Here is a 27931-nt window from a genome sequence, read left to right as displayed (position 1 = left end):
TAGAACGTGTGTTTTCTCCTTGTGAGCTCAGAAATGCTTATGACTTGATAAAGGGAGGAATCCCGAAAGCTTGTCTCTACATAATCTTGTTAGTCCAATAAAAAAAGTATTACAAGATACTGCAACTACCGATGATTTTGCTTTTTGCATCACTGGACTAATACGGCTACTCCTAACTAATCTATATATATATATACACACACACACACACAAAGCAGACACATAAGAATCTGAATGCTACTTTGTTTTGGCAGTGCTGGGTGCTGCTGCCTTGTTGTTGTACACTTGTCCTCCTCCTGTCTTCTCTCTCTGTCACCTCCTCCTCCTCCCTCTGCTCTTCTCCTCCTCCCATCTCTTGAGTGCTCTGTCCCAGCCCAGCTCCTCCAATGGGTGAGCTCTTGGTGCTGGATGATCGTCCTGTGCTTGTGATTTGGGAGCCTGCTAGGGGTTTTCTTGGCTGGAAATGATCAAGACATGGAGGTTCCAGGCGATGTGCAGTCTGAGAGATCACACTATCTAATCCAAGATCCAGAATCTGGGAGATTGTACAAGAGAGGGAAGCTCCTGGGAAAGGTAAGTGTGTCCATTGGCAACCTTATAATAAGTTGCATGAATATAGCAATGTTGCATTCATTATTAGTATATAGTTACTGTTATATAAATGTCTATGTAAAAAGTCTGTGTTTCTTCAGTGTATTGGATATGTATTGGTTATTTGGGGTGAATTACCTGTATCTTCCTATTGCTATATTTCCTCCTGTCTCCTCTGAGGTTCTTTATAGAATCTTAAGATTTGGTTTTAAACCCCATTTCTTACGGTTATTTCTTATTTTAGATGTTAGTTATGTGACAGTCTTTGGAAAGCCCTGAAGGGTTAATCTGTCATAAGATGACAGATTTGCCGTAAAATGTTAATAATGGCTTGAGAAGAGCAGCTCAGCTGACAATCAGGTTCTGGAAGGAAGTCAGTGGCTGCTATGGGATGCCTCTGTGGTGTGTCACCTGGCTAATGTCAGGTCTGGACTGGCATGTGTCACCATTGACTGCGCTAATGTTATTTCATGTCTTCTCAGGGGGCTTTTGGCAGGTGCTACAAATGTACAGATGTGTCCAGCAGCCAAGTTTTTGCAGTGAAGATGATCTCTCACACCAGAAAAACCATGATACAGCAAAGAGGAGGGGTAAGGACTAATGTTTGCAGACGTTAACTACTTCATAGCCATTGATGTCTGCATGGCATTGCAGAAGTCTGCTGTTTTGCTCTCGTTAGGCAGTTCCTCCATATCTCTTTTCTAGCCATTGCACAAGATACACTTAAACCATACCTGTCTATGTTTAAAAACCCAAGAACTGTATTTCAGAGATGCATCACCGGCTGTCTGCATTGTCTGTGCTTTTGTCTGGTCAGCACATTTTTTTTTATATTTCTTTCAGGTTGAAAAAGAAATTGAACTCCACAGCCAACTGAAGCATAGAAATATTGTGAGATTTTACCATCATTTTCAAGACCAGAAGTATAAGTACTTGGTGATGGAGTACTGCAGAAACAAGGTTCGCGAAGCCTTATAATACAGTAGTGTTTAGTTAGAGGGGCTGTAAGATATCATGTATTTACAGTACAGACCAAAAGTTTGGACACACCTTCTCATTCTAAGTTTTCTTTATTTTCATGACTATGAAAATTGTAGATTCACACTGAAGGCATTAAAACTATGAAGTAACACATGTGGAATTATATACAAAACAAAAAAGTGTGAAACAACTGAAAATATGTCATATTCTAGGTTCTTCAAAGTAGCCACCTTTTGCTTTGATTACTGCTTTGCACACTCATTCTCTTGATGAGCTTCAAGAGGTAGTTACCTGAAATGGTCTTCCAACAGTCTTGAAGAAGTTCCCAGAGATGCTTAGCACTTGTTGGCCCTTTTTGCCTTCACTCTGCGGTCCAGCTCACCCCAAACCATCTCGATTGGGTTCAGGTCTGGTGACTGTGGAGGCCAGGTCATCTGGCACAGCACCCCATCACTCTCCTTCTTGGTCAAATAGCCCTTACACAGCCTGGAGGTGTGTTTGGGGCCATTGTTCTGTTGAAAAATAAATGATGGTCCAACTAAACGGAAACCGGATGGAATAGCATGCCGCTGCAAGATGCTGTGGTAGCCATGCTGGTTCAGTATGCTTTCAATTGTGAATAAATCCCCAACAGTGTCACCAGCAAAGCACCCCCACACCATCACACCTCCTCCTCCACACCATCACACCTGTGAAGTGAAAACCATTTCAGGTGACTACCTCTTGAAGCTCAACAAGAGAATGCCAACAAGAGAATGCCAAGAGTGTGCAAAGCCGTAATCAAAGCAAAAGGTGGCTACTTTGAAGAACCTAGAATATGACATATTTTCAGTTGTTTCACACTTTTTTGTTATGTATATAATTCCACATGTGTTACTTCATAGTTTTGATGCCTTCAGTGTGAATCTACAATTTTCATAGTCATGAAAATAAAGAAAACTCTTTGAATGAGAAGGTGTGTCCAAGCTTTTGGTCTGTACTGTATATAAAAGGAACAACTACGCCATCTCAGAATGCATTGCCAGTTAAAAAAAAATCACAGCCACAATTCTAATAGAATATGATAGCACAGAAATAAATAATAAAAAAAATGGTATTTGCTCTCTATCGGTGCACTCTATTGGTAGCCACAGTTATTGTTAACTGTCAAGTGCATTATTATCTGTACTTTATATTATTTGTGGTATGTTTATTATATATTACTGACACACAGAACTAAATCAAGTTTTTTTCAGACCCATGCAGACCCCTGGTTTTTGGCAATAGGTTAGAAACCAGTAGTATCTACTATACATGCAGTGTCCACAGCATAAATAATCCCACCAAAGACTCCATATGAGATAGCAATACACTATTAATATGTTAGTGATAAAGTTGGCCATAGACATATGATAGTTGTTGGACTAACATTTGTTTAGTCCACAACTAACTCCCATGACTCCTCGTCAACACGAATTCTCAAATCAAGTGAGTGTGCATGTTTACTGCCATAAGAAAAGTGCAATAAGCTGCTAGAAGACATTTCTGACAATGCTGATCTCTATGTAACATGTATAATTTTGATGACATTCCCCTTACTGGTCTGATAATCACAATGCTTTGACAGACACAATGCCACGAAAAACTGCCCCCCTTGTTTTTCCCCAAAATAGCGTTTATTGTTATTGGTGTTTATGTAGCATTTTCCTCTGTGTTTTTCTCATTAGAAGTCATGTGATTGTTCCATCATGTGATTCAAGGATTTCTATTAAAGAATTAGGGGGGGAAAGCCAGAAAATTATTCCACATACATGTACACATGTATTTATTCTGGTGTTTCGGACATTGCACTGGCAATGGATCGCCAGCATGTTCTGTAATAGATGGCAATGCATTTCCGTGCGAACTCCACAGAAAGAATAGACATGTCTATTCTTTCTGCCGACACTGGAATTTGAATTTCTGCCGTGTGAACAGTGCAGCAGAATCCTATCTATTGAATTCTGGGCGTAAATTCCATTGTGTGAACTGACGTTAAAAGTCTATGAGAGGAATAACTCCACAAAATCAAGAACAAAAATGTCACTACGCCAAAAACTGCCAATGCAAAAAAAAAATAAAAAAAATACATCAAAAAACAAAATAGCCACAAGTGTGAAAAAAAGGGTTAAAAAAAGATATGATGTAGGTATGGCTGTTAATGTATTCATTTTAGTTTTAACTTCTTTTTGTATTGAAATATTTTTCTTACAACAATATAAAATAAAACAATGCCAATAGAAAAAGAAGAATCATTCCTCTAAGGTATTAAAGAGAAATTACCAAGCTGCAACTGATGTCTTAAGCATAGCATTAAGACAAGCGATCTCTATAACAGAAAGGTTAAAGAGGTTATCCACCATAAGGTGATTTTAGTACTTACCTGCCAGACAGTAATGGACATGCTTAGGAAGGATCTGCGCTTGTCTTGGGGATAAATGGCTATGTTGTGAGATTACCAGAACACCGTGGCTATCTTTTTGGGAACTGGCTAGTTCCTGTTGGAGTTCCCTCCCTTGAACTACAAGTCCCATGATTCCTTGTTTCTAAGTGTGAGGTCACTTTTCTCCCACCATCAGCCACTCACCCATTGAAACATACCTGTGATCCCGTCAATGCAACAGACCAGTGTTTTCTGACCAGGGTGCCTCCAGCTGTTGCAAAATTACAATTACTTGCAGAATGATCACCCTTCCACCCAGCGGTCACTCCACCCATTGGAGTCTCATTCTAATCACCTGACTAGTGATGTAATGTCTTGGGCCGCACTGCAACCTGGGACGACAGTCATTTTGTATGCTGTTAAAAATAAACTTTGGGGCAAAAATCACAGAAGAATTGCGAGACCACTATCACACACAGGTACAGACACTATATTATAAACTGCACTAACTTTACAGCCCCTGTAGCACAGTCAAATGAAAAAAATTCCTGGAATACCTCTTTAAACAAGGGTGTGGAAATTATAAGCTGGTATTTGCATAAGGCTCTTTTCAGTAAATCATAGTAATAAGTACATAGATTAACTAATGAAGATAAGGAAGGGACGTCTTAAGGAAAAAGCAAAAAAAAAAAGAGACTGAAGAAAGGAAGGACAAGAATAAGGGAAGGGGTAAGGTTGTTTTCGCATATTCAGGTTTTTTATTGCAATTATTAAATACAAAGCCTGGAATGAATCTGAAAAGTGGAGAAGTCTCAGTTATGTCTCTGTTATGTGTCCTCCATATGTGATCTGTTCATGGTTCTTTAGTCAATAATTGATATTAAAAACATTAAAAGGGGTACTCCGATGGAAAACTTTTTTTTTTTTTATTTCTTTTTTTTATCAACTGGTGCCAGAAAGTTAAACAGATTTGTAAATTACTTCTATGGACAGAGATGTCAGCAGAGAGCACTGTGGTCATGATGTCAGCAGAGAGCACTGTGTTCCAAAAAGAAAATAATTTCCTCTGTAGTATTCAGCAGCTAATAAGTACTGGAAGGATTAAGATTTTTTTTTTTATAGAAGTATTTTACAAATCTGTTTAACTTTCTGGCATCAGTTGATTAAAAAAAAAAAAAGGTTTCCACCGGAGTACCCCTTTAATCTGTGAACACACACTTAGGCTGGGTTCACATAATGGAATCTCTGGCCTGAAATAATCCAATTTGAGATTATGAGGGCAGACATTGCTAGTCCCCCCAGACTGCAGTGTATTTTGCGCAGTATTGTGCCAAAAGAATGACGGAGTTCATCCTTTTGGCTGAAAAATTTGAGAGGCAGAAAGCTCCACCGCTGAAATTTCGTTGTGCTCACTGTGCAGCGGAATCCCATTGACAGTAATGGGATTCTGCTGCACCTAAATAAAAGAGTGTAGTTGAATATGCTTGGCCCATTGGCCCATTGTCTGTGAACTGCAGTATACAGCAGCATCCCTTTTTGATGTTTTGCTGGACAAAGCAAGGTTGCATGAACGTACGCTAAGGCCTGTTTTACATGAGTGTATAAATATATCTCCATAAAATGTTTGTATTACGAATGAAATACCATAAGTATTACACCAGTATTCCATCTATAATTTGTACAATAACTACTGATAGTCGAAAAAGCCAGAAGAAAACTGTGCCAGAATCATCATATCCCCCATATAGCTACTATTGAATGTTGAGCTTTGTGTCCATGTATATATCATGTAGTATGAACGTATCCTAGATATGTACTCCTTCTTTAAAGGGGTACTCCGGTGGAAATGTTTTATTTTTAAATCAACTGTTGCCAGGAAGTTAAACAGATATGTAAATTACTTCTATTAAAAAATCTTTATCCTTCCAGTACTTATTAGCAGCTGTATGCTACAGAGGAAATTCTTTTCTTTTTGAATTTCTTTTTTGTCTTGTCCACAGTGCTCTCTGCTAACACCTGATGCATGTATCAGGAACTGCCCAGAGCAGAAGAAAATCCTCATAGCAAACCTATGCTACTCTGGACAGTTCCTGACATGGACAGAGGTGTCAGCAGAGACAAGACAAAAAAAAGAAATTCAGAAAGCAAATAATTTCCTCTGTAGCATACAACTGCTAATAAGTACTGTAAGGATAAATATTTTTTAATTGAAGTAATTTACAAATCTGTTTAACTTTCTGGCACTAGTTCATTTTAACAAAAAAGTTTTCCATGTCTACTTAAGAATATTTTCTTATTAGGGGTAACTTTTGTTTGCATTTCTTCTGCAGTCAGTTGCTCACATCTTAAGGGTTCGGAAACTGCTGACAGAGCCTGAGGTGCGATACTATATGAAGCAGATTTTACAAGGGGTTCAGTTCTTGCACCAGCAAGGGATTATCCACCGGGATCTGAAGCTGAGTGAGTAACGTGTCACTTTAAACCATCTGTGCCCCTTTCCATGTCACCTACAACCCATGTCATTGTGTAACACTAGAGACATACAGTGAACCCTACAAGAGACTGCCCTGTGAGAAGACATCTCCTTACCCAGACTGTATTTGCGGTGGAAAATTTTCAGTTTCTCATTTATTATACATTCTTCGAGAAGATCTCTCCCCTAGAAGAGCGTATTTTTGTGCAATTTCTCAATTTTCGTCTCAAAGAGGTTTCACTGTATTTAGTTCATGGAAGCTTGCATTTATTTTGTAACGTCCAAAAGGTCACATAGTATCTCTCTAGAATATTTAGTCACAGTCTGGCCCCAGAAATAGAACATTCCACACACAGACATTCTAAACCTGGAACTTCTTAACATACTCTACATGTAATAAAACTTAGATCTACCCACATAATCCCCATCTTTATACATCTTAGTCTCTACAATTGGCATGTCATACTTCTAGCTGTTTATACGCTGCTCCGCTCACTCCCAGCTTCATCATTCCCTAGAGCAGTGGTCTTCAACCTGCGGACCTCCAGATGTTTCAAAACTACAACTCCCAGCATGCCCAGACAGCCAATGGCTGTCCGGGCATGCTGGGAATTGTAGTTTTGCAACATCTGGAGGTCCGCAGGTTGAAGACCACTGCCCTAGAGAATGGCAGTCACCAGAAGCTTTCACTTAAAGGGTACCTCTCATCAAATAAACTTTTGATATATTTTAGATTAATGAATGTTGAATAACTTTCCAATAGCATGTTAATGAAAAATATGCTTCTTTCTATTGTATTTTTCCCGATCAGTCCTGTCGGCAAGCATTTCTGACTCATGCTGGAGTCCTAAACACTCAGAGCTGCAAGCCTGCTTTGTTCACAGCCAAACAGGCTGTGAACAAAGCAGGCTGGCAGCTCTGAGTGTTCTCCTTTGTGAACAAAGCAGACTGGCAGCTCGTAGTGTTTAGGACTAGCAGGAGTCAGAAATGCTTGCTGCCAGGACTGGTAGGGAGACCCCTAGTGGTCATTTCTTCAAAGTGGAAAATTAAATAGAAAGAAGCATATTTTTTAATAACATACAATTGTAAAGTTATTCTGCATACATTAATCTATAATATATCAAAAGTTTTTTTGATAAGAGGTACCCTTTAACGCCAGATCTAGCTTTTCTAAAATTGCTACACTAACCAAGTCATATCATATGTAAACCTCTGCCTTTACAGTGGAATACATTGTATACAGTGTAAACCACTGCCTTTACAGTGGAATACATTGCAGCCTTTTATTATAGGTCTATCAGGAGACTGTGAACAGGCACAGAACAGAGTGCTCACTTTTCTTATTGTATCCGTTCCGGGCTGCAAAAAAAAGAAAATACGTTTTCTCTTGCATGCCTAGGCTCCCCCGGTGCTCTGGTACAGGTGTTCGGTCCCCGGGCTGTATTCTTCTTACTTCCCGTTAGCCAGGCACGTCACACGGAGCTTCAGTCTATCACTGGCCGAGGAGGGACATCACTGCGGCCAGTGATAGGTTGAAGCTCCATGTGACGTGCCGGGCTAACAGGAAGTAAGAAGAATACAGCCCGGGGACCGAACACCTGTACCGAAGCACCGGGGGAGCCTAGGCAGGCAAAAGAAAATTTGTTTTCTTTTATTTTTCAGCCCGGAATGGATAAAATAAGAAAAGTGAGCACCGGACATCTCCTTTAACTGTAGTACTTCGGGTAGACACATAACGTATTTTACTTGATTAACAAATACAGGATTCATTGTGGTAAAATAGCAAAATTCTTGTTGCCTCTACCACTTGGTCGAACTCACTAGATACAAATTGTAAGGGGGATGACATGTGTATTCTCATGGACTGTATCCTTTGGAAATAGCTGCCTGTCACTTAAAATTTACACCTGAGAGACATGTACAGAGGTGTCAGCAAAAGCAGAGGTCAGACATAAAGAACCATACAACTTCCTCTGGAACATACAGCAGTTGATAAGTATTGGAAGGATTAAGATTTTTATATAGAAGTCATGTACAAACCTGTTTAACTTTTTGGCACCAGTTGATTTGAAAAAAGAAAATAATAATAATAATAGTTTTCCACCAGAGTACCCCTTTAATAAGGTCTAGTGGTACCAAGAGAAAGAAAGTTAGCCTTCTGGGTAGTGGAGAAAGAGAATTGGCCTTCTGGGTAGTGGAGAAAGAGAATTGGCCTTTGGGTAGTGGAGAAAGAGAATTGGCCTTCTGGGTAGTGGAGAAAGAGAATTGGCCTTCTGGGTAGTGGAGAAAGAGAATTGGCCTTCTGGGTAGTGGGGAAAGAGAATTGGCCTTCTGGGTAGTGGGGAAAGAGAATTAGCCTTCTGGGTAGTGGAGAAAGAGAATTGGCCTTCTGGGTAGTGGAGAAAGAGAATTGGCCTTCTGGGTAGTGGGGAAAGAGAATTGGCCTTCTGGGTAGTGGAGAAAGAGAATTGGCCTTCTGGGTAGTGGGGAAAGAGAATTGGCCTTCTGGGTAGTGGGGAAAGAGAATTAGCCTTCTGGGTAGTGGAGAAAGAGAATTGGCCTTCTGGGTAGTGGAGAAAGAGAATTGGCCTTCTGGGTAGTGGGGAAAGAGAATTGGCCTTCTGGGTAGTGGAGAAAGAGAATTGGCCTTCTGGGTAGTGGAGAAAGAGAATTGGCCTTCTGGGTAGTAGTGAAAGAGAATTGGCCTTCTGGGTAGTGGGGAAAGAGAATTGGCCTTCTGGGTAGTGGAGAAAGAGAATTGGCCTTCTGGGTAGTGGAGAAAGAGAATTGGCCTTCTGGGTAGTGGGGAAAGAGAATTGGCCTTCTGGGTAGTGGGGAAAGAGAATTGGCCTTCTGGGTAGTGGGGAAAGAGAATTGGCCTTCTGGGTAGTGGGGAAAGAGAATTGGCCTTCTGGGTAGTAGTGAAAGAGAATTGGCCTTCTGGGTAGTGGGGAAAGAGAATTGGCCTTCTGGGTAGTGGGGAAAGAGAATTAGCCTTCTGGGTAGTGGAGAAAGAGAATTGGCCTTCTGGGTAGTGGAGAAAGAGAATTGGCCTTCTGGGTAGTGGGGAAAGAGAATTGGCCTTCTGGGTAGTGGAGAAAGAGAATTGGCCTTCTGGGTAGTGGAGAAAGAGAATTGGCCTTCTGGGTAGTGGAGAAAGAGAATTGGCCTTCTGGGTAGTGGAGAAAGAGAATTGGCCTTCTGGGTAGTGGAGAAAGAGAATTGGCCTTCTGGGTAGTGGGGAAAGAGAATTGGCCTTCTGGGTAGTGGGGAAAGAGAATTGGCCTTCTGGGTAGTGGGGAAAGAGAATTGGCCTTCTGGGTAGTAGTGAAAGAGAATTGGCCTTCTGGGTAGTGGAGAAAGAGAATTGGCCTTCTGGGTAGTGGAGAAAGAGAATTAGCCTTCTGGGTAGTGGGGAAAGAGAATTGGCCTTCTGGGTAGTGGGGAAAGAGAATTGGCCTTCTGGGTAGTGGAGAAAGAGAATTGGCCTTCTGGGTAGTGGGGAAAGAGAATTGGCCTTCTGGGTAGTGGAGAAAGAGAATTGGCCTTCTGGGTAGTGGGGAAAGAGAATTGGCCTTCTGGGTAGTGGAGAAAGAGAATTGGCCTTCTGGGTAGTAGTGAAAGATAAATGTTGACCTGTATGAAGTAACACAGGCATGGGGGAGTCGCATTTCTGGACAAATGTACTTATGTACCTAAGAACTGTAATGAACGCAATGGCCATGCCACTCTATGTGAAGAAGCATTCTGCTAGAAGTTGTTCAGCTTTAATTACAAGACCATATTTAAGAGCAAATTAAAACCCCCTTGTTATGAGATATACAGTTTGCGTTTGAATGAGGTTAATACTAGCTTAATAGCTTTGACTCATTTGTAAAGGAGCTCCTCCTAGTGACTAGTGCCAGCAGAAAGAATTCCTTCTCCTGAGTCATACTGTTCCTTCATTGGTGTGTAGCACATTAGCCTTTAGGTGCCATAGCAGAGGCTGCAGTTACTACAGCTTTAGCTACATCCATGATGGCACTAAGGGAGTCATCATAGCTCTGGATCTCTAATGAGTTTACTAGAGTAGAGTTAAATTGAAGATATCTCCTCCCAATTAGGCCATGTTCACATGTCAGATTCCGCTGCAGTGGAATTTAGCGGGATTCTGCTGCTCTGTACACACTGCAGAATTTCCATACCAGATGTTTCCAACACAGAAATTCCATTTTCCGTGTCCACCCAAAGAATGAATAAATTCATTCTTTGTGCGGAGTCCGCACGGAATGCATAGCCGCCTATGAGATGGCGCATTCCTGTGCGGTCCTAATGCCGGCATATTATGTCAGTGACCCGCAATTTGCAGAATGTCTGCACAGACATTCTCCGTCCAGACATTCCGCCATGTGAACATAGCCTTGTAGTATTTGGCAATCATCAGCATTTACAGTCCAATCCTCATCCGCAAAGCATCTGGTCCCAATATGTCACGCTGCAGCTCAGAGAATTACTGGCTGTCACAGTAATTACAATTACAGCCAGTGATTGACTAAGTGGCAGTATGACACACTGGGACCCGACACCAGGAAGAAGACCCAGGCCCAATATGTCACGCTGCCGCTCAGCCAATCACCAGCTGAGGAGGGACATCATAGGCAGTGATTCCTTGAGCGGCATAGTGATGATTTGGCCAAGAAAGCAGGAAGAGGATCACAACGGGAATTAGAGCAGGACACTGGGGGCACTACTAGAGTGCTGGAGGTGAGATAGCTCACAACCCCCTCCCCCCCCCCCCCCCATATGTCCCCTTACCACCACCCCCTGCCATATAACCCCTTTCAACATGATTCATAGAAAGACCCTACAAAAAAGATTTCAGATTATCCGAAATGACTAGAACAATTATGATCTTTAGTGCATATGCAATATAATTAGACACTGGCTTTTGTAGTCGGATATTTATCAGTTTCCTTTTGACTTTAGTTTGTGACCTTTAATAATTAGTGTAAAATAAACCTTAGAATAAATGATTACGTTTAGACGATGAATGGGGGAAATAGCAGAGAAGCGGAGTATGTCTTAGGTCATAATGGCATGTCTGTTACCGCTATGTTTAACCAGCAATATAAATTATACACAATGTTGATGATAGTGTTACTTTAAATAAAAGTAACTGAGAGGATGTACTGAAAATAAACCCTTCTTATAAATAGAAATGAAGTGGCTCATCCTCCATGTACCCCTTGGGTGAACCTCTACCCCTTTGTGCTCTCCTCCAGACATGTCAGAAATGTTACTAGATACAAATATATAACCCAGACACCGTTACATAGTTGCATATAGTTGGTGCTTTAGAGAAACACGTCATCTTTTCTAATAATATCCAGTCTGCAGAGCAAGTTCACTGAGCAGCCAGGGGTTCACCATGCGTAGCGCAAAATCATTATAATAAGAAAAGTTATGCAACCTTTTTATGTACTTTGTGTTTCAGTTTTTGAGTGAATAAAAACCTTGTTTAGACCAAACATATCTAGTCCTGCTCTCCACTGAGAAATGGAAGCAATTGGTGTGGTGGGACTGAGCAGGGCAGTAATATTGGAGAGGAAATTGTATGCTGCACAGGCCATCCAATAGTTGCACTCAAATGGTTTGGCAACATAATTGCCCTTTTTTCAGCATTTTGCAGAAATTTTGTGATTTTTTTTTTTTAAGTGGCCTAGACTATGGACCTATTGTAAGATCCAAGGACAACCACTTTCTTCTGGTGAAGTCTCTACAGAAAAGACTGAGAAGCCCTGATCTAAACTTTGCCAGCAACAACCCACTGATAAAATGTGGAACATTGCCTAAACTGGTTAGACTGTAGAAAAGAAAAAAAAAAAACTAGCTACATTCAAGAAGCAGACTGACTTAAAGGGGTGCTCTGGTGGAAAACAATAATTTTTTAAAAATAAATCAACTGGTGCCAGAAAGTTACATACATTTATTATAAGGTTTATTATAGCTGGGTTCACTTTCCCACCATTTTGTGCTACCAAAGTTTTAGAGCCAGATAGGAAACTGCTGCAAGACACCTTCCCTTATGTGGCATCTAGACCAGTATGGAGTCCTCACTTGAGAACAACTGGATCAATTCAGGCATCAACTCAGGCATTTTACTATCATGCCGAAAGGAGATATCCAGTGCTGAGAAATGTATCCCCTATCCTAAGGATAGGGAATAAGTTTCAGATCACGGGGGGTCCAACCGCCCTGGCAGCCAACGGGAAGGGGGCTTGATGACCACCGCACGAAGTCGCGGCTGACACGCCCTCTCAATACAACTCTATGGCAGAGCCAGAGCGCTGCCTTTGGCAATCTCCGGCTCTGCCATAGCGATGTATTGAGGGGGCGTGTCGGCCGCCGCTTCGTGCGGGGGTCGACACCCTCTATCTGGCCAGCTAGCTGGGGCTCCGTACAGGAGATCGCAGGGGGCCCCAGCGGTTGGACCCCCCGCGATCTGAAACTTATCCCCTATCCATAGGATGGGGGATAGGTTTTTCAGCACTGGACTACCAACTGGTGCCAGAAAGTTAAACAGATTTGTAAATTAATTCTATTTAAAAATCTTAATCCGTCCAGTACTTATCAGCTGCTGTATGCCCCACAGGAAGTTGTATTTTTTTCTGAAGTTCTTTTCAGTCTGACCACAGTGCTCTCTGCTGACACCTTTGTCCATATTAGGAACTGTCCAGACCAGGAGAGGTTTGCTATGGGAAGTTACTTGTACTCTAGACAGTTCCTGACATGGACAGAGGTGTCAGCAGAGAGCACTGTGATCAGACAGAAAAGAACTCCAGAATTTTACCAAAGTGGCCGCAGCATCCTGTGTTAATACAGATCCCATTGATATATCAGCGTATGCATTATCTAGAAGGGAGGGATCCAGTCTCATTATTAAGGATTTGTCATTTTAGGTAATTTTTTCATTGCCAAGAACATGGTTGTGAAAATTGGGGACCTGGGATTGGCAACTTCTGTGGAGCAGTGTGAAAAAGTCCCAGGGTAAGGGCAGATTTCATACACTATGACTGCTGGATTGTGAACTTCTCTCTCCATTGTCTGACTGGTGTCCTTTTTATGGCAGCGTCATATGTGGTACCCCAAACTACCTAGCTCCAGAGGTGCTGGCCAAGGATGGTCACTCTTTTAAATCAGACATCTGGGCTCTTGGATGCATAATGTAAGAAAACTTTCAATTGCTTATTCATATTGGGCTTTTATTCTTACAATTACTGGAATGATGTCTTGTAATCTTACTGTACCCCTTTTTCCTTCATATTTAGGTACACAATGCTTACCGGATACTCCCCTTTCAGAGCTCGCTCACAAAAGGAGATGTATTACTTCATTCGTGAAGGCTTCTTCCCCATGCCGTCTTACATGTCCCTCTATGCCAGGAGACTGATCATCTCTGTACTTGCAAGCTGTCCTAGTAGTAGGCCTTGTATAGAGGACATCCTAACACATGAATTCTTCACCCAGGTAGGGAACAATGACGTGTATATGACAGAAGATGTGAAGCCGAGGGAACTCCATTATCTTATTATTCTTTTCTCATTTTCAGGGATTTACACCTGGGAAACTATCCTCGGCTACATGCCACACCGCTCCCACGTTCTCCTTTTCCCTCAACCTTACCCGATTCTTTAGAAAAGCAGCCAAAGTACTGTACAGAGGTGTCTTCCATAAGTCCATCTGCTCAGGTATAGAACTATTAGAAATGTCCAAAAACATTGGGGGGTATTTATCAAAGGATTTATGTGTTTTTTTTTAACTTAACTTTGGCGCAATGCTTTGGCGCAGTGTCTTTTTGCGCCAAAGTTTGGCGCATTTTCTCCACTGTCATTTTTACAACTTTATCAAAATCACACGGTCCTGTGTGTGATTTTAACTTTAGTCAGTAATTCATCATTTGCGCCAATCGGTCTTTGGTGCAATTTTGGGCCTTTAGGGGTTTTTTTTTTCTTGGCGCAAATCCCCGCCAAGAAATTTTGCACATGGAAAACACACTTAGCAATGTCAGAAAATGTAAAGGCATCAAAATACATTGAAAAGGGCTGCTCAATACTATCCTGCGACATAGTTGTCTCTGAGGGACCTTCACCCTCCGTTGAGCCAGCATTGGACATGGCCACACAGGTTAAGGAAAGGTAAGCACTAAAGCAGTGGTCTCCAACCTGCGGACCTCCAGATGTTGCAAAACTACAACTCCCAGCGCTGTCCGGGCATGCTGGGAATTGTAGTTTTGCAACATCTGGAGGTCCGCAGGTTGAAGACCACTCCACTAAAGTAACCAAAAAAAAACTACCCAAGTTGAAAATAAAATCCATTTCACAAGGTGACTATAAACCCCACAATAGAAAATAACTCATGTCGCTTGCGGATATACTGCAGGAGGGACTCCGAAATGGCCGCTCTACAGGGTAAAATACGCCGTCCTCTGTGGTGGTAAGTTCTGTGTAAATGGCGCTGTGAACAACTGATTTCAACATTTGCACCAAAATTACTAACAACTTGCACCAAATGATAAATTTGGTGCATGTCCACGAAAACCAAAGTGAAAAAAAAAGGGTAAAAAGAAACTGTCAACAGGCAAAATTGATAAATACCCCCCATAGTCACCAGAAGCCTTTATGCAGTTGTGGCGCAGTCTATGTCTTCTTTTATTATCTCTCCTTGCTATGTTATCTTATAATGTGGCTTTTAGCAGTGGTTTAGCAAGGGAAGGCCACCATAGTAGAAGTTACACATTGGAAAGATAACGCAATAATGTAACCAGACTACACTCAACTACACACATTCCTGCAACTTAAAATATGATCATCACATCTGAATGGCACTGTATCTGCAGCATGTTAAAAACCCCATTCACATGAATGGGACAGTTGCAGAAATGTATGAAACCAGTCGTACCCTTACATACCCTTACAGGTAATTCTGTATCAATTGTAAGTAAGAAATTAAGTAGATAATCAAGTAAATAAATAACTAAATATCATAATTCTGGCTAGCCTCCCATTTACACAGAGGCATAACTTGAAACCATGTGCCAATATCTAATACTGGTCTCTGATTGGGCAGATGTGCTTTATGGCCCCCTTGGGCACCAGGGCCCTGCTGCGACTGCACCCTCTGCCCCCCCCCCCCTATAGCTACTCCCCTGCATGTACTATGCCACTTGCAGACATTTCTTTCCTGCATTAAGAGCATTATCCAGGATTAGAAAAACATAAAAACGTTCCTTTTAAAAATCATCACTCCTGTCCTCAAGGTTGTGTGTAGTATTACATCATTGCTCAATGCACTTCAATGAAACTAAGCTGCAATACCACATACAAACTGAGTACAAGGGTGGTGCTGAAGCACCTATACTTTTCTTATCCTAAATAACCCCTTTAAAGGAAACCTGTCATCCGTTTCATGCTGCCTGAACCACAAATTATCAGGGCATTTCTGTGCAGCTTCTCCCAGCCCCACCTGTCTTAATTTCTAGATCTCTCCCTGTTTAGGTATAGGGAGAAATCAATGAGTTAAAGAGGAACTCTGGCAAAAAAAACATCTTATCCCCTATCCAAAGGATAGGGGATACGATGTCTAATCGCGGGAGTTCTGCCGCTGGGGACCCCCACGATCTCTGGCGCGGCACCCCGGTCATCGAACTCCACTCCGTGCCGGGTGACTGGCAACTACAGCCGCCAAGCCCCTTCCATTCATGTCTATTGGAGGTGGCATGACGGCTGCCCTCCCATAGACATGAAGGAAACAGGTGTAGTGTGACGTCACCATCACGGAAGCTCCAATCTTTCGTGTTCCGGATGCCCCCGCTGCCAGCCCGGAGATTGCTGGACCCCCGGATCAGACATCTTATCCCCTATCCTTTTAAGGCCTTCAGGGCAGTCAAAAGCCACTATGAACTGCCCCAATGACTTGTTCTTCAGGCAATATGAAAGCTATACCATGTTTCCTTTAAGCTGTAGTTCAATGATACAGTTCTGTAACTACCTCATAACATTAATCATTGTTATCATTTCTATGTTATACAAATATGTTGTAAATGCAAATTAAAGGGGTATTTCGGCTTTAGACATTATATCCCCTATCCAAAGGATAGGGGATAAGATGTCTGATCGTAGGGGGGCCCGCCGGTGGGGACCCCCGCGATCTCCCTGCGGCACCCGCATTATGTGCGGAGCTGTGCCTCCAGGCTCGGAAACCAGGAGTTTTCAGGACTGGAGACATGATGTAACACCATGCCCCTCTAGTGATGTCACGTCACGCCCCCTCCATTCATGTCTATGAGAGAGGGCGTAAAGGCCATAGACATGAATGGAGGGGTGTGACGTGACATCACGAGGGGGGTGTGGCGTGTGGAGCCTGGAGACGCAGCCCCACACATAATATCCCAAAGTATAGGGGATAAGATATCTGATCGCGGGGGGCTCTCCGGGCCCCCCCCCCCCCCCCCGCGATCAGACATCTTATCCCCTATCCTTTGGATAGGGGATAAAATGTCTAAAGCTGGAATACCCCTTTAAGAAAGATATTCTACACAGTTAAATATGATAGTCATTACATGTTATACATTTAATGTATTTTTATATTTCTTCAGACTTTGCTGAAGCTGAGGGGCACAAGGACTCCATGGTCATGCCTACAGAGAGCTTAGTATCACTGAGTACAGATAACATGTATCAGGTATGAATAGAGGTCTAATTTAAAGTTCTGGGTCACTAACTAAAAGCCCTTTACCATGGCTCCCTTCAGTGGTGCACACAATAAGGGCACTGAATAATAATAAACCTTGGATAAAGCTCCTAATAAAATACCATCTTACGAAGTACAGTGGTCTCTTTATTTACAATGGCCTCAGGGTACAGTATTAATATTTTTATCATACAATGGTCTTTTCTGGACCATTGTAACTTGAAATTGTGCTCAAGATATAATGCTGTAGACAGTCAATGGCTGGAAGAACTGACCAGAATAGACATTTCACTGGAAAAACATTTGTATTACTGAGGGGCATGCAATGTCTGTCTAATAGCACCTTCCTACAGTAGTACTCTTTACTCCTTTGGACACTAGGTGGGGGCGGCACCATTTTACTTTTGTGGGACACTGTTTGCTCTGTACAGGACCCTGAAGAAGCTCCTATCCTTTACATAGACAGTGATTTACAGATTCCAGCAGCTCTTTCTTACTTTTATATGTAAGGACTTGCTTTATCTGTCTTAGTTATATACTTATTTTTCTTTAATTCTTATTTTTTCCTATTTTTGGATGAAATTTTGGGGGCTCGGGAACCAATTACCAGGTTTCCATGGAGATATGGTCTCAACATACAATGGTTTCAACATATAATGGTCGTCCTGGAACCAATTAATATAGTAACTTGAGGGATACTGTACAGATGGTACACCAAATTACTACAACAATCTGAGAAAAAGCTATACAGTGGTCACCCTTCACACATGCTACCAAACACAACAGACCAAAGTATATGAATAACAGTTAATCAATTATTTATTAGTACAAAAACATATATAAAAATATCATAAAATACATGTAATAGGAGAGGTATGTCGGATACACAGACAAGAAAATGGTGAGTGTTTGCTAATCACATAATGATAGCAATATTATACACATGGCAGCAAGGTGCAGTTAGAGGACTCAAGCCTGCATAGTAATATAACAATATTTCAAGATGTATAGTATAAAAATATGTACAAAGTAACATAAGAATAAACAAGAAGAAAGATGATTTGCACCCTGCCTGGACACCTCACCTTGACCCCGAACGCGTTTCCACGCCCCCTGAGGAAGCGAGTGTGAAAACGCGTTCGGGGTCAAGGTGAGGTGTCCAGGCAGGGTGCATATCATCTTTCTTCTTATTTATTCTTATGTTACTTTGTACATATTTTTATACTATACATCTTGAAATATTGTTATATTACTATGCAGGCTTGAGTCCTCTAACTGCACCTTGCTGCCATGTGTATAATATTGCTATCATTATGTGATTAGCAAACACTCACCATTTTCTTGTCTGTGTATCCGACATACCTCTCCTATTACATGTATTTTATGATATTTTTATATATGTTTTTGTACTAATAAAGAATTGATTAACTGTTATTCATATACTTTGGTCTGTTGTGTATAGTAGCATGGACACTGTACAGAGATATAATCACATTGATTCCAGTGAGCACTGTAATATGTATTTAATAGTAAAACACTGCATGACCGCCACTGAAGGAGAGTTCTGGATAGTAGTGGGCAGTACCAGGAAGTTGCTGGCAAGACAAATTAAATCATGGGGTGCATCTAAAGAAATGTAGGTGTACAAAACTGAACAGTGGTGAAAACAGGGAAGGGCGCTCAAAGTAATTGTAATTAACCCCTTAAGGACCGGGGGTTTTTCCGTTTTTGCATTTTCGTTTTTTGCTCCTTGCCTTTAAAAAATCATAACTCTTTCAATTTTGCACCTAAAAATCCATATGATGGCTTATTTTTTGCACCACCAATTCTACTTTGTAATGACGTCAGTCATTGTGCCCAAAAATCTACGGTGAAACGGGAAAAAAAATCATTGTGAGACAAAATTGAAAAAAAAAACGCCATTTTGTAACTTTTGGGGGCTTCCGTTTCTATGTAGTACATTTTTCGGTAAAAATGACACCTTACCTTTATTCTGTAGGTCCATATGATTAAAATGATACCCTACTTATACAGGTTTGAATTTGTCGCACTTCTGGAAAAAATCATAACTTCATGCAGAAAAATTTATACGTTTAAAATTGTCATCTTCTGACCCCTATAACTTTTTTATTTTTCCGTGTATGGGGCGGTATGAGGGCTCATTTTTTGCGCCGTGATCTGAAGTTTTTAACGGTATCATTTTTGCATTGATAGGACTTATTGATCGCTTTTTATTCATTTTTTCATGATATAAAAAGTGACCAAAAATGCACTATTTTGGACTTTGGAATTTTTTTGCGCGCACGCCATTGACCGAGCGGTTTAATTAACGATATATTTTTATAATTCGGACATTTCCGCACGCGGCGATACCATTTATGTTTATTTTTATTTTTATTTACACTGTGTTTTTTCTTTTATGGGAAAAGGGGGGTGATTCAAACTTTTAATAGGGAAGGGGTTAAATGATGTTTATTCACTTTTTTTTTGCACTTTTTTTTGCAGTGTTATAGGTCCCATAGGGACCTATAACACTGCACACACTGATCTTTTACATTGATCACTGGTTTCTCATAAGAAACCAGTGATCGATGATTCTGCCGCATGACTGCTCATGCCTGGATCTCAGGCACTGAGCAGTCATTCGGCGATCGGACAGCGAGGAGGCAGGTAGGGGCCCTCCCGCTGTCCTGTCAGCTGTTCGGGATGCCGCGATTTCACCGCGGCTATCCCGAACAGCCCACTGAGCTAGCCGGCATGCTTTCGGTTTCACTTTAGACGCGGCGTTCAACTTTGAACGCCGCGTCTAAAGGGTTAATAGCGCGCGGCACAGCGATCAATGCCGCGCGCTATTAGCCACGGGTCCCGGCCGTTGTTAGAGGCCGGGCCCGAACCGCTATGACGCGGGGCCACGCCGTGGCCCCGCGTTATAGATCGGGAGTGGACACATGACGTTCCAGTACGTCATGTGTCCTTAAGGGGTTAAAGGAATGGGTGGACTGGTGGACTATTAACAGAAGGAATCATCATACAGGAATTATTCAGCTTGGAAAAAGACATCTTGGAAGCAATTCAGGTCCTCCACTCCAGCGTAGGTGCACAACTGCATTTGGGGTTGAGAACCTCCGATCACCTTAGACTACGTTAATGTAATTGAAGCAATTCAGTTGCTAAGGGTGCATCCACTACATCTACAAGCAAATAGGTTTCACCAACATCTTAGATGGGGATTCTTTACAGTAAGAGCAGTAATGCTATGGAATATTGTCTTGCGATATTATGATGATTCGTTCATTGAAATAGTACTGGTTTGTTTTCTTGAAAGATTTATCTTCATACGTTATTTATACTATAGAAATGGGTCAGCAAGTTTAGGATACCTATGACATTACCTTTAATCCAAGGTAGCCTTGGATTAAAGGTAATGTCATAGGTAAGAGATATTGCAGACAGTATTGTATATTGCAGAGCAAAACAACATAAAGGTGTATATTAGTCAAAGTGATGACACACGAAGTTATCAAAAATGTTAGCATATTGTGATGTTCAAATGTACAAAGTGATATCAGAACACAAGGTTACACACAAAAATAAACCCATGGACTCACCCGGTGCCTTCAGTATTGCTACCTCATTCTCCTCTTCCTGGTTGGTTTGGTAAACGCATCAAACTGCAGTTCAGCTAATCGCTGGCCTCAGCAATATCCCATCTCGCCAGTGATTGGTTAAGAAGCAGTGTGCATTGAGCCTCAGCACCAGTCTGCCTGGGCAAGGTGGGACATTGGTGGGCAGCAGTTAGGTGTGCTGCTGTGTGGCATGGCAACCAGTAAGAGGACTGCTTTGAAGGATGGGGCAGAGATACTAAAGGCATTGGGGAGTGGCAGAAGGGAAGTTCAGGAATTTTTTTTTCTATGCCGACAGCCTAAGCAGAGTACCCCTTTAAGAACCAAGCAATAAAGGCATACTGCAGACTGTAAACAGTCCAGGGATGATAAATAATAGTATATGTGTCAGAGGAGATGTGAGCCTTCGCTGCAATCACTTTAGTTGCTTGCCTGAGTATGATAAGGAATAGGCTAACTTTCCACTTAGTTTTATATCCACAGTTTTTGGAGATCTGCCGCTGCAGTTTTTGAGCCAAAGCCAGAAATGTACTCAAAAGAAATAGGACATATAAAGGAAGGACTTACACTTCTCCTCCATTATGGATCCACTTCTGACTTTGGCTCAAAAACTGCAGTGCCGAAAACTGCAGAAAAAAACCAAGTGGAAATTTAGCCATACAGTAGCTGTAAACCATATACACTTCATAATTTATGGAGTGAACGTCTGATTCCTTCATTGACAGGATGAAAAAGGAGAAGAAACAGTAAGAGCATGTGATGAATCTCTGAACATTCTAATGAAAGGAAGAATGAGCCACAGGAGCAGGTCGGCCTCCCAGAGTGAGCTTCAATTTTACCAACTGGACAATCTTAACATGGTTTAGGTTTATAGTTAACAGGCACAATGGGGCAGATGTACTTAAATTGTCTAATTGTAAAACAGTATAAACTTCACAGTCTAAGAATGCGACAGATTAATCAAAGTGGCTAAGGTTAATTGATAAATGTTGTACATCTGTTGACTAACCAATCTAAGTGTATGTCATAGATTTGTTCTCTAAATTGCAGCAGAATCTTGTGCCAGAATTCTGAAGCAACTTTGGCACATGGTGGAACATTTTAAACTATGACCCCTTTGTCGAAGCGATGCCCCTTTAACAGGTGCTGTGTAAAAAGTATCTAAACAGCATAATAAATTGTGCAAAAATTCTAGTGCATTTTCTATAGTAAATCTGCCCCAATGGGAGAGATTCATCAAGATCTGTGCTAAGGAAAAGTTGACCAATTGCCAATAACAACCAATCAGATTGCTTCTTTTATTTCTCAAAGGCTCTTTCAAAAATGAAAGAAGCGACCTGATTGGTTGCTATAACTTTTCCTCAGTAGAAGTTTGGATGAATCTCCTCCATTGTTCTTTTCTGTAAATTATTGTGCGCTCTCGTCACAGTGGTATAGCTTTTTTGTCCATTTCCCCCATATAGTTGTTATCTGGGATAGTAATGATAAAACCAATGTTGTCAAACCGTGCATGACAGTGCTATATAATTCCATGGTTTTTAATGAGCACATTCTTAGCTTTTTTATTTTAAGAATTCTTCTTAGTAAACATTGTTCAATCATGGGCAAACCATAACAGTTGTGTTGGAAATGTTTTGGAGTTCTCGAACACATATATGACTCTACTTGCTTCTAGATGTCCACATACCATATGGAAGATAATCAAAACTGCCTGTGCCAAAATCTGGTGCCACTTGCTCAAAAGCAACTGGCTGACGTGACATCCACCACATTTTCAATATGTTTTAGATTCATTTGCCCCACGCTCATTGATTGTGATCTACCATGGTATGGCCTACCTAAAGTGGGCATGGTTTTAGTTAAAAAAGGGCACACTGTTTTGGCCTAAAACTAAGCCAACTAATAGAATGTACAAACATAGACTAGACAGTCTAAAGCTGCACCAGATTATCAAATAACATGTTATTTGTCATAAGTTTACACTGTCCAAATTTCTCACTATCGCCCCCAAAGCCTGTCTTCTAGTTATATGCATGACCAGCTTTCTAGTAACATCCAGATACAAATGACTTTCTACTGTAGACTTTCTATGTAACACATTCAATTGCACGGATGAGTTTGGTCCTAAAGGTTTTTTGCAGACAGAAGGTATCACCTAATACAAGGATCTATACGTTGTATCGGTTACATAGTACAGCAGCTCATGTGTATTTCTTACTGTTCTCTCATTTTCTTGCAGAACAGAGGGAGGTTTCAGGCAGGAGAGTGGTTGAGGACTCCATATTAATATTAGAGGACTGTCTTGAGAACATTGTGCCAGGTAAAAAACAATAATATACTTTATTCAGTTGGAATCACGCTTCACTTCATGTCAACATCTGAACTGTATTTTATACTAAAAGTGTACTGTAATTTAAAGCATCTATTTTATTATAATATGTAGCAGAGTGGTTCTGATTCTGGTAAACTTGGTGCAGATTGCTGTTACATTGAATTTATTTCTATGATACACAGTTCTCACAAAGTAACTTTACCAATGTAGTAAAATTACATATCTGCTTTAAAAGGGGTACTCCGATGGAAACAAATTTTTTTTAAATCAACTGGTACCAGAAAGTTAAACATATTTGTAAATTACTTCTATTTAAAAATCTTAATCCGTCCAGTACTTATCAGATGCTGTATTCTACACAGGAAGTTCTTTTCTTTTTGAATTTCTTTTCTGTCTGACCACACTGCTCTCTGCTGTCCATGTCAGGAACTGTCCAGAGCAGGAGCAAATCCTCATAGCAAACCTCTCCTGCTCTGGACAGTTCCTGACACAGACAGAGGTGTCAGCAGAGAACACTGTGGTCAGACAGAAAAGAACTATACAACTTCCTCTGTAGTATACAGCAGCTGATAAGTACTGGAAGGATTAAGATTTGTATATAGAATTAATCATAGGCGTGCGCAGCCTATTGCATTAGGGTGTGCACCCTAAAGCACAAACTCACTCCGCGCATGCGTGTGTGTGTGTGTTTATGTATGTATGTATATATATATATATATATATATATATATATATATATATATACACACACATACATATACACACACACACTCCTGCTTGCATAGTGTAGGAGGATTGTATCCAGGGCCGGTTTTAGGCTTAACATGGCCCTGGGCAAAATCAGAAGTGGGGTCCCAAAAGTCGTAATAGTGCACTAATCAGATTAGCACTATTAGTCACTTCAAATACCATAAAAAATATCTAAAAAGCAAAAAAAGAAAAATGGTACCGATAAAAACTACAAATCACAGCGCTAAAAATGACCCTCACATCCCCATATACAGAAAAATGAAAGTGCTATAGGGATCAAAATTGTACAATTTTATATTTTTGTATAGTTCCCCCACATTAGGTTGGCAGTATAGTTCCCCCACATTAGGTTGGCAGTATAAATCTCCCACATTAGGATGGAAATATAGTTCCCCCACATTAGGTGCAGTATAGTTCCCCCGCATTAGGTTAGTAGTACAGTTCCCCCACATTAGGTTGGCAGTATAAATCTCCCACATTAGGATGGAAATATAGTTCCCCCACATTAGGTGCAGTATAGTTCCCCCGCATTAGGTTAGTAGTACAGTTCCCCCACATTAGGTTGGCAATATAGTTCCCCCACATTAGGTGCAGTATAGTTCCCCCACATTAGGTTAGTAGTACAGTTCCCCCACATTAGGTTGGCAGTATAGTTCCCCCACATTAGGTTGGCAGTATAGTTCCCCCACATTAGGTTAGTAGTACAGTTCCCCCACATTAGGTTAGTAGTACAGTTCCCCCACATTAGGTTGGCAATATAGTTACCCCACATTAGGTGCAGTATAGTTCCCCCACATTAGGTTAGTAGTACAGTTCCCCCACATTAGGTTGGCAGTATAGTTCCCCCACATTAGGTGCAGTATAGTTCCCCCACATTAGGTGCAGTATAGTTCCCCCACATTAGGTTAGTAGTACAGTTCCCCCACATTAGGTTGGCAGTATAGTTCCCCCACATTAGGTGCAGTATAGTTCCCCCACATTAGGTTAGTAGTACAGTTCCCCCACATTAGGTTGGCAGTATAGTTCCCCCACATTAGGTTGGCAGTATAGTTCCCCCACATTAGGTTGGCAGTATAGTTCCCCCACATTAGGTTAGTAGTACAGTTCCTCCACAGGTGCAATATAGTTCCCCCACATTAGGTGCAGTATAGTTCCCCCACATTAGGTGCAGTATAGTTCCCCCACATTAGGTGCAGTATAGTTCCCCCACATTAGGTGCAGTACAGTTCCCCCACATTAGGTGCAGTACAGTTCCCCCACATTAGGTGCAGTATAGTCCCCCACATTAGGTGCAGTACAGTTCCCCCACATTAGGTGCAGTATAGTTCCCCCACATTAGGTGCAATATAGTTCCCCCACATTAGGGGCAGTACAGTTCCCCTACATTTGGTGCAATATAGTTCCCCCACATTAGGTGCAATATAGTTCCCCCACACATATATATATATATATATATATATATATATATATAATGCATAAATACAAACATAATACATACATATGCACACCATACATAATACATACACAAATCCATTATATATACACACACATAATACATACATAAATACATCATACATACATAACATACAGTACATACATAACATATATATGGTATGTATGTACTGTATGTATGATGTATTTATGTATGTATGATGTGTGTGTATATATAATGGATTTGTGTATGTATTATGTATGGTGTGCATATGTATGTATTATGTTTGTATTTATGCATTTTATATATATATATATATATATATATATATATATATATATATATATTATACATACATAATGCATAAATACAAACATCATACATATATAATACATACATAATACATACATATGCACACCATACATAATACATACACAAATCCATTATATATACACACACATCATACATAAATACATCATACATACATAATACACACCATACATACATACATATTACACACATACTACACAGACCATACATACATATTACACACACCATACATACATAATACACACCATACATACCACACACATAATACACACATACTACACACACCATACATAATACACACCATACATACATACATATCACACACATCATACACACATAATACACACACCATACATACATATCACACACATCATACACACATAATACACACACCATACATACATAATACACACACCATACATACATGTCACACACATCATACACACATACTACACACACCATACATACATAATACACACACCATACATACATAATACACACACCATGCATACATAATACACACACCATACATACATATTACACACACCATACATACATACCTATCACACACATCATACACACATACTACACACACCATACATACATATTACACACACCATACATACATACCTATCACACACATCATACACACATACTACACACACCATACATACATAATACACACACCATACATACATATTACACACACCATACATACATAATACACACACCATACATACATACCTATCACACACACCATACATACATAATACACACACCATACATACATAATACACACACCATACATACATATTACACACACACCATACATACATATTACACACACACCATACATACATATTACACACACACCATACATACATATTACACACACGCCATACATACATATTACACACACGCCATACATACATATTACACACACGCCATACATACATACATATTACACACACGCCATACATACATACATATTACACACACGCCATACATACATAATACACACACACGCCATACATACATATTACACACACACGCCATACATACATATTACACACACACGCCATACATACATATTACACACACACGCCATACATACATATTACACACACACACGCCATACATACATATTACACACACACGCCATACATACATATTACACACACACGCCATACATACATATTACACACACACACCATACATACATATTACACACACACACCATACATACATATTACACACACACACCATACATACATATTACACACACACACCATACATACATATTACACACACACACACACCATACATACATATTACACACACACACCATACATACATATTACACACACCATACATACATAATACACACACCATACATACATACCTATCACACACACCATACATACATAATACACACACCATACATACATAATACACACACCATACATACATATTACACACACACCATACATACATATTACACACACACCATACATACATATTACACACACACCATACATACATATTACACACACGCCATACATACATATTACACACACGCCATACATACATATTACACACACGCCATACATACATACATATTACACACACGCCATACATACATACATATTACACACACGCCATACATACATAATACACACACACGCCATACATACATATTACACACACACGCCATACATACATATTACACACACACGCCATACATACATATTACACACACACGCCATACATACATATTACACACACACACGCCATACATACATATTACACACACACGCCATACATACATATTACACACACACGCCATACATACATATTACACACACACACCATACATACATATTACACACACACACCATACATACATATTACACACACACACCATACATACATATTACACACACACACCATACATACATATTACACACACACACACACCATACATACATATTACACACACACACACCATACATACATATTACACACACACACCATACATACATATTACACACACACACCATACATACATATTACACACACACACCATACATACATATTACACACACACCATACATACATACCTATCACACACATCATACACACATACTACACACACCATACACACATACTACACACACCATACATAATACACACACCATACATAATACACACACCATACATACATATTACACACACACCATACATACATATTACACACACACCATACATACATATTACACACACACCATAC

General features: G+C 40.5%; 1 protein-coding gene across 1 annotated transcript in view; it reads left to right on the top strand.

The window, feature by feature from the left end:
* Nucleotides 1-410: 410 nt before the first annotated feature.
* PLK5 (polo like kinase 5 (inactive)) overlaps nt 411-27931 on the top strand; it is a 37090-nt gene continuing 9569 nt past the window's right edge. The window contains exons 1-11 of the mRNA XM_056516544.1: nt 411-573; nt 1074-1181; nt 1435-1551; nt 6304-6433; nt 13385-13472; nt 13555-13650; nt 13754-13952; nt 14035-14173; nt 17080-17165; nt 21523-21619; nt 23037-23117. Of these exons, the coding sequence (XP_056372519.1) occupies nt 475-573; nt 1074-1181; nt 1435-1551; nt 6304-6433; nt 13385-13472; nt 13555-13650; nt 13754-13952; nt 14035-14173; nt 17080-17165; nt 21523-21619; nt 23037-23117 (1240 nt within the window). The 5' untranslated portion in view covers nt 411-474. The remainder of the gene's footprint in view (nt 574-1073; nt 1182-1434; nt 1552-6303; nt 6434-13384; nt 13473-13554; nt 13651-13753; nt 13953-14034; nt 14174-17079; nt 17166-21522; nt 21620-23036; nt 23118-27931) is intronic.

Source organism: Hyla sarda, chromosome 1 (genome assembly GCF_029499605.1).
Source record: "Hyla sarda isolate aHylSar1 chromosome 1, aHylSar1.hap1, whole genome shotgun sequence".
Taxonomy (NCBI): domain Eukaryota; kingdom Metazoa; phylum Chordata; class Amphibia; order Anura; family Hylidae; genus Hyla; species Hyla sarda.
The sequence above is the reverse complement of the archived record's forward strand: the minus strand, read 5'-3'. Positions and strand labels throughout refer to the sequence as shown.